General features: G+C 37.3%; 1 protein-coding gene across 3 annotated transcripts in view; it reads left to right on the top strand.

Annotated features, from left to right (window-relative positions):
• The first annotated feature begins 679 nt into the window (after positions 1 to 679).
• casp3a (caspase 3, apoptosis-related cysteine peptidase a) overlaps positions 680 to 8417 on the top strand; it is a 12169-nt gene continuing 4431 nt past the window's right edge. The window contains exons 1-6 of one of the 3 annotated variants that reach the window (XM_063008516.1): positions 680 to 733; positions 2676 to 2882; positions 4713 to 4861; positions 5009 to 5137; positions 5979 to 6154; positions 7857 to 7971. In XM_063008516.1, coding sequence (XP_062864586.1) covers positions 2809 to 2882; positions 4713 to 4861; positions 5009 to 5137; positions 5979 to 6154; positions 7857 to 7971 — 643 coding nt within the window. In that variant the 5' untranslated portion in view covers positions 680 to 733; positions 2676 to 2808. Of the gene's footprint in view, positions 734 to 2617; positions 2883 to 2908; positions 2929 to 4712; positions 4862 to 5008; positions 5138 to 5978; positions 6155 to 7856; positions 7972 to 8417 lie in introns of those variants that run through there. The other 2 variants (XM_063008517.1, XM_063008518.1) reach the window with 2 other exon arrangements.

Raw genomic sequence — 8417 nt, 5'->3', positions numbered from 1 at the left:
ATGCCATGCCTAAGTGATTTTTACAAAAAATGTCACATGTACGGTTTTTCGTTGGAAGGGCTCAATTGTAAAGTGGGTTCCTCATAGCGACTTTCATTCCTGGATTTGATTGTCACCTCCTGTTAATGTACAGACCAGTTTTCTACTGGTATTGGGGTTATGGTTATTTCACACTTCTTGAAAACATGCATAAGGTGGATTGGTTGTTCTTTATATTTGCCCTTATATAATATATATAGTACATACTGTATATACAAACAATAATGTACATATTGTAAATATCTGCGTAGGCTGAAAACTGCATAAATAAAATGTTGAATTCTATTGAATATCGACTGTTTCCTCTTAATGCCCACAATGCACATTTGGGCAGAAAGTAATTGGCCCCTCTAACATAGCCTCTGGCCCTTGCCTTGCCCCCCCACCCCACCTCACATGGTCTAGACTGGCGTCCCGTCCAGAGTGTTACTGTGTGCCTTGCGCCCATTGAAAAGCTGGGATAGTGAATGAATGAATGAATGAATATTGGTTTGTAAAAGTGAAGTGTGTTTTTTATCTTTTAACCACTCGAGGGCGCTGAAGCAACATCAAACTACAGAGCTGACAATGCATTCTGGGTAATGTAGTTCAGCATGCTGCTTCACTGTGTTGTCTTCCTAGATACTGAGCATATTGACGGAAACCATTCCTGACCGTTACCATTGTTTCTAACAGCAGTGGCTTTACAGTGAGGGTAAGTGAGTGATTGTTTCATTTAGATGTTTATGAAGTAATTAAGAGTTGTTGTTTTAGGTAATTTAGCTGTTTAAACTCGGCACTCACAAACAAAGCCGAATGTTCATCGACATCCTCGTTCAGTCTGTTTTGCTTTACTATACACAGAAATAAACAGTTCAAATCTATTTATAACAAACATTTATAATTACTGATCAAATTTACTTAAGTGTTTGTTGTATCGTTTGTTTTTTAAAACTTTGTTCATGTTTTTGAAACGTGTTGTTAAGATAAGCGGTTTTTCGTCACTGGGCGGTGTTTAGTGAGTCGATTCTTGTCTGATTCCTGACTTAATATTTTAGGAGTCGTTTAAAAGAGACGAAGAGTCTCATAATACTAAATCGACTCTTAGCTTTACTTTCAATGCAGGTTAATTATATTTTCAAATGAAGAAGCAAATTCAAACAAACAGTCGATTAGTTTCTATCTTCTTTTGTTTTTGTTTTTCTTCGTTTTTTTTTCCGGGAGTCGATTCCAGAGAGTCGATTCTCATACATCAGAATAGACTGCAAAGCTTCGTGTTTAGTTTTTGGCATGTTTTAAAAGATGGTTTTGGTTTTATTTTCATAAAGTCAATGTAAAGTCAGTTTTGAAGAAAATACTCGAAGACAGCGTAATAGTCCTTATTAGAAATTAATTTAAACTGTTTTTAGAAATTGCAATAACACCTTTTAGATTTATGTAAATTACATTTGGTGTTTTAACAACGTGTTTTAAAGTGTTTTAACACAATTTTAAATTTATCAACGCGTTTCAGTCGATATGACACTTAATACAACTGCAAAATTACATAAAAATACATTTATGTACATTTTGTGTAAAGTCATATAATAAAGCCAGTGTGTATTTATGCACATAATTATGTTCTGTCAGATTATTTCTTTATTATCTTAATATAACAGTAGATTCGTTATTATGAAAGCGTTCTTTAAGCAAAAAGCTTTTCAGCAACTACACCATGTCTGAGAAATCAAATCTATCTGTCTGTCTATCTATATATAATGTGTCCCTCTATCTATCTGTATAGTGTGTCTGTCTGTTCATCTATATATAATGTGTCCCTCTATCTATCTGTATAGTGTGTCTGTCTGTTCATCTATATATAATGTGTCCCTCTATCTATCTGTATAGTGTGTCTGTCTGTTCATCTATATATAATGTGTCCCTCTATCTATCTGTATAGTGTGTCTGTCTGTTCATCTATATATAATGTGTCCCTCTATCTATCTGTATAGTGTGTCTGTCTGTTCATCTATATATAATGTGTCCCTCTATCTATCTGTATAGTGTGTCTGTCTGTTCATCTATATATAATGTCTGTCCATCTGTCTAGCTAGCTAGCTAGCTATACATCTGTATTATCTATCTATCCATCCATCCATCCAATATATCTAGCTATGTCTATATACCTGCCTGGTGTGAAAGCTGATACATTTTTATTTATTTTTCCCTGAATGTGAAAACAAATTTCCCAGAATGGGAACCAGAGTTAATTTGGAGTCTTAAATCCAAATGTGTTATTGATAAAGTAATATTTTAGAATTTAGTATCATTTTGAATTTATAACTAGCTTAAAACAAAGTAAATAAACTGTGTGTGCGCTTTATTAAACACTGATGAACACTGACTAGAACAGCGGTAATGTACAGAGCGCAGACCGGGTTTACCGTAAAAACAGTAATATTCTCGCACCCATGTTTGACCTCGGCTTGCTGACAGGAAAATGTTTAATAAAAACATTCACCAGAGCGATCATTTAAAGCTATTCTGTTCACTTATTTAATACCTTAAGTTTTAAAACATGTATCTTTATAAACTCGGTGCTAGTCGAACGCATATAAATGTAAATGCCGCGTATTTTATGTTTACGACTAATCGTCTTTGTTTGTTGTCTTTGTCAGGTCTAGTTGGCTGATCACGAAACAAAAGAAAGCCACAAAACCGAGCAGAAAGCGAGATTGTGGAGGACAGACACTAAGACTTAAGATACTTTATAACACCGCACATTTTTGTGAACAGTTTATTAAACAAACCATGTCTGACAACACGGAGCAGAATGAGGGAGCGAATGGAGACTGCGCATGCGTTGTGAACGAAGACACGCCAGAGTAAGTACCTAACTACTGTTACTATGCAACGCTGCACCGTAGTGATGTAATAAATCACACTTTATATTTGTGTTTATAACATATTAGCAACACCAGGGATCTATAAAATGTCATTAATGTAGTATTATTATTGTAAAAAAAAAGTATTTTGTTATTTTATATATTTTTAATTTATTCATTCATTCATTTTCGAAAACTGCTTTGGGTCAGGGTGCCAGTCCATCACGGGTCAAACACAGAGCTATGGGGATTTAGAGCAGTGAGTCCACCTTGTGCTTGTTGGGATGTGAGAGGAAACATGGTTTTATTAATTGGCTTGTTTTGGTTGTGCAGTGCTGGAAAAGCCAAGGCTGAAGAAGGTGGAGAACTCATGCAGGTGGATGCTAAACCTCGCTTACATAGCCACTAGTGAGATGCATCGGTCCCCTGTACATTAATTAAACTAACTTATCCTAACGAATCCACCCACAGCAATGTTTTAGATGGGTGTTTGTTTTTAGATCTCTTTAAAAGCATTTTTTTTCATTCAATAATGTATTCATTTACAAAAACAGCTTCAGGTCAGGGTGCCAGTCTAGCACAGGGTACATAAACTCAGAGCTGTAGAGATTGACAAGCTTATGGTTTGTCTAGAGCCAAGGCTTTTCGAGACAGAGAGCTGCTTCAAGGGTACTGAATCATACGAAGGGCTACTTGTTTGATACAAACTTTCTTTTGCACACGTTTACTTTTAATGATATTATTATTATTATCAATATCCATATATATGAAGAGACTGTCTGATCATATGTTAATGTTAATGATTCCTCAGAGAAATTATTAACAACGATTTACCATGGTAGGAAACAGAGATATATTTCAACATTATATATGTAACATTATTTATCTCTATTAATCTAAATCTGTTTTAATATTTGAAAGCCAGAGCTTTCTTCTTATATTCTATGTCAGTTTCATAATATTGAATACATATTAACATATTCTATGTCAAAATATTCTTGACAGTTTTGTATGAATGAGCACATTTTGTAGCATCACACCTTCATTTTCACAAATGATCACACTACCATTTTTTTAGGAACTTATTAAGAGTCACATCTTTAAATAATGTCCAGTTTGTCACTACCTTTGTAACATTCTATAACAAATCAGGAACTTGGTCCTGTACAAATTATCAGTTACGTACGATAAAAAAAAAAAGCTGCGATGTACAGGGAAGTTTTTGTAACACATACTAAAGCCTCTCTCCACATTCCTCCCAATCATTGTGAAAATATTACGTTTTCTTTCGCTTTTCTTGTTTTTTCTTATTAGCAAGCTGCACTTGCTCGCTTGTCTCAGCGTTTTGCGCACAATATAAAACCCGGACCAGATCAGAGCTCATATAAACATCAAACACATTTGTTTTTAACATTTAAAGTTATCATTTTTAAATCTACATCAATGCAAGTCGTGTTATTGATTCATAAAGAGCAGCAACACAAATTAAATTTTTAGACGGAGCTCTATAGTCACTAGTGCTATTTTATAACATGCCCTGCGGGCGACTCACATGGTCCCTGCGGGCACCGGGTTGGTGACCCCTGGTCTAGAGAATTTGTCCATACAGTGTACTTTTATCTGTGTATTGCACTTTTACATCTAAACATGAAAGTTTATAAAGAGGAATCCAACACACACACTTACACATACATAGACACACACCTGGATGAAGAAGAATTTGGGTTTGCCCACTAGTGAAATGCATCGGCTCCGTAGGTGGACACCTTGTGCTTGTTGGGATGTGAGAGGAAACATGGTTTTACACATTGGCTTGTTTTAAATGTGCAGTGCGGGAAAAGCTATTGCTGAAGGAGGTGGTGGAGAACCCATGCAGGTGGATGCTAAACCTCGTTCACGTAGCCACAGATACAACCTGAACCTGCCCTGTATTGGTCACTGCGTCATCATTAACAACAAGAACTTCCAAAAAAGCACAGGTGAAACACAGACACACACACATCTCAATATACTATAATGTTCTTTATATTCTGCACTAGACATGTCAATGATTGGATAATAACCAACACAGATTATGATTAAATAAAGCTTTGCTTAAAGTGTTTGTTTTTTCTAATACAAAACAGGCATGAACCAGCGCAACGGTACAGACGTCGATGCCGGCAACGCCATGAAGGTGTTCGGAAAGCTTGGCTACAGAGTGAAGGTGTATAACGACCAGACAGTGGAGCAGATTAAAAAGACTTTAATGGCAGGTAAGATAACTGGTTTCTTCATCAACTGTTGTCTATTGTAGGTTTAGCTAGATTTTTCAGGTAGCACTTTTTTTTATTGCATTTCCACTATTAGGATTGATGACAGAATCAAGTTGTGATTCCAGACTCTGGTATCTAACAGGAAATGTATAAGTGCCAACAGATTTCAGCATTTTCTGCATATTACCTAGTCACAGCAGGTTTTTGGATGTGAAATGGTATTTATTTCAGTGGGATTTGTGATAAAAAGCCAAATTGCCGAACAAACCGAGAAAAATTAAGCGTAAATCTTGGTTCGCAAATTGGTGTTTATGACCATTATAACTATTATTATTTCATATTGTTAAAAACAATATTACTCAACGTGATGACAATAAAATCAGACAGATTGCTGACTGATATTAAGTAAACTGTGTAAATTTGATTAATTTTTTGTTGTTGTTTATAGGTGTCAAGCTCAGCTTGCTTGAACTGTGACTAAGACAGGCTGGGCAGATTACCAACAAACTCCAAATGTGTAGAACTTTTTGGACATTAAACTGTATTTATAAAGCCCATAAAAGTTATAAAGCTGGTTCAAGCCCCACCACTGCCACGTTGCCACTGTTGGGCCCCTGAGCAAGGCCCTTAACCCTTAATTGTTAAGACAATATACTGTCTCAGTACTGTTGCTTTGGATAAAAGCGTCTGCTAAATGCTGAAAATGTAAATGTAAAACCTAAATTACAAACTAAGTAGAGCTAAAAAGTTAAGTCATGGATAAACTGCCAACTACTCTGGGCCCTTTTGGTTTTGAATGGCATCCTGTGTGTGTGTGTGTGTGTGTGTGTGTGTGTCTTAGTTGCCAAGGTCGACCACAGGAGCTGTGCATCGTTTGTATGCGTGTTGCTGAGTCATGGAGATGAGGGTGTATTTTTCGGGACAGATGGTGCAGTGGAGCTAAAGGTTCTAACGAGCCTGTTCAGAGGGGACCGATGCGTCTCACTAGTGGGCAAACCGAAACTCTTCTTCATACAGGTGTGTGTCTATATATGTGTGTGTGTGTGTGTGTGTGTGTGTGTCTTGGATTCCTTTTCATAAACTGTCATGTTTAGATCTAAATGTACACTACATGGATAAAAGTACACTACAGTAATCCCTCGCTATATCACGCTTCGACTTTCGCGGCTTCACTCTATCGCAGATTTTATATGCAAACATGTCTAAATATAAATCGCAGATTTTTCGCTGGTTCGCGGATTTCTGCGGACAAGGAGTCTTTTTATTTCTGATACATGCTTCCTCAGTTGGTTTGCCCAGTTGATTTCATACACAGGACGCTTTTGGCGGATGGCTAAGAAGCTACCCAATCAGAGCACGCGGTTAAGTATCCTGGGTGCTGATTGGCTCAGTGAAGGAGAGAAGCGTTAGATTCCGCTTTATGCTGTATAACTGTGCGGGAAATGTTTATAACCGTGTGGGAGGGTTTATAAGGGCTTAAAATATATAAAAATAACCATATAAACACATGGTTTTTACTTCGCAGATTTTCACCTTTCGCGGGGGTTCTGGAACGCAACCCCCGCAATCGAGAAGGGATTACTGTATATTTATCTGTGCAATATTCATATGTGCAATAATAATAACGTAAGCATTTTCATTATTTAATTATGTGTAAATAAATAACTTTTTAACTTCTATTTGCAAAGTTTTCTTCTTTTTTCTTTGTTTTAAGCTAGTAGAGTGTTTATTATTTCTACATATATGGGTGCTACTGTAAAAACTGCAATTTCCCTCTGGGATCAATAAAGTATTCTGATTCTGATATGGACAAACTCTCTGGACACACCATGAGCTTGTTTGCACTCCGGTGGGCTCTGCCTGCCACAGACGTCTTGCTAATTGACAAGACCTGTGAAGCTGCTAGCTAGAATTTTACAGAGAGCTCTGTACCACGCAACCTTCGAGCCACTAGTCTCGCCCGACTCGATCCTCCACCCAGGATTCGAGGAAGATGAGCATCAAGGCTCTTCTGTGTACTGGCACCCAAATTGTGGAATGAACTTCCTCTGTCTGTCCGAACATCTGAGTCTCCCGCTGTCTTTAAAAAACGATTAAAAACCCTTATCACCTTTTTACTGAGCACTTAAGCTGACTTGTACTTACTAACACTCTTATTCATTTCTATTTAAAAAAAAAACCTGAAAAACTGGTTCTAACCGGGTTTTAGCATGTTTGTGTTATTGAGCTGTTGTTTACTTAAACTAGGGTAATGAAATGTTTTCTGTGGAATAAGGAATCTGGATAAGAGCGTCTGCTAAATGCCGTAAATGTAATGTAAATGTAAGCAGGCAATAGGAGTGGCTGGTGCAACAGCAAGGAACAAAATTCCCATCTGGTTTGTCCAACTGTGTCCTGACCAGTCGAGTCTTAGCAGTGGTGGGGGTAGTGGATTAGATTGCTGTGCCAACTGAGCCCTAAAGATTATAAGAATTTGTGTGCTCTTAACTAAATGTTTGGGGATTTGCTCGTTATTGCCTCAGCTTGTAGCAAACTCCAGAGAAAAGTAGTTGTTGTTATAACTGAGTGAAAGTGAATCCCTGAGGTAATTTTTCAAAAGCTAGTGTAAAGCCTTGGTTTATCTGTAATGTTTAGGTGTGAGTGGCAATGTAGTGTTTGGTGTGTGTGTGTGTGTGTGTGTGTGTTTGCTTTGTGTCATTAAACTGTGTGTGTACATTAGGCCTGCAGAGGGACGGACTTGGATCCTGGTATTGAGGCTGACAGTAACTCAGATGACGCACCAGTAAGAATCCCAGTCGAGGCCGACTTCCTTTATGCATATTCAACAGCACCAGGTACACACACACACACACGAATTACATCAATATTTAGGAGACAGTTTAACAAAATCTACATTTTGGGGTAAAATGTGTCATTTTAATTAAATCTTACAGTATTAATTTGGCCAAAATATGGCCAAAGGTCTGGGCACCTGACCATGATATTGTTGGGCATTCTATTTCAAAACATTGCTCATTAATATAGAGCAACATGGTGCTAAAACAACAAAAAGTTGGAGTTGAGAAGAATGTAGGGTCAACTGTCTGAGAACTGAGGTTGAGGTTGTGAAACAGGACAATAAATCAAAATTCTAATTCTTGAGGCCAGTAGAGATGCTGTGGTGAGGCCTGGAATGATTGCTCCATTATTTTTCACGAGGGTACGTGCTTGAAGTTATTCTTACTCGAGTTTTCTTTGTGTGATATCATGCTTGGTTTAATATTCGAGAATCGGTCAGTAG

This window comes from Trichomycterus rosablanca, chromosome 14 (genome assembly GCF_030014385.1).
Source record: "Trichomycterus rosablanca isolate fTriRos1 chromosome 14, fTriRos1.hap1, whole genome shotgun sequence".
NCBI classification, from domain to species: domain Eukaryota; kingdom Metazoa; phylum Chordata; class Actinopteri; order Siluriformes; family Trichomycteridae; genus Trichomycterus; species Trichomycterus rosablanca.
Note: the sequence above shows the minus strand (reverse complement) of the source record. Positions and strands in the feature narration are given on the sequence as shown.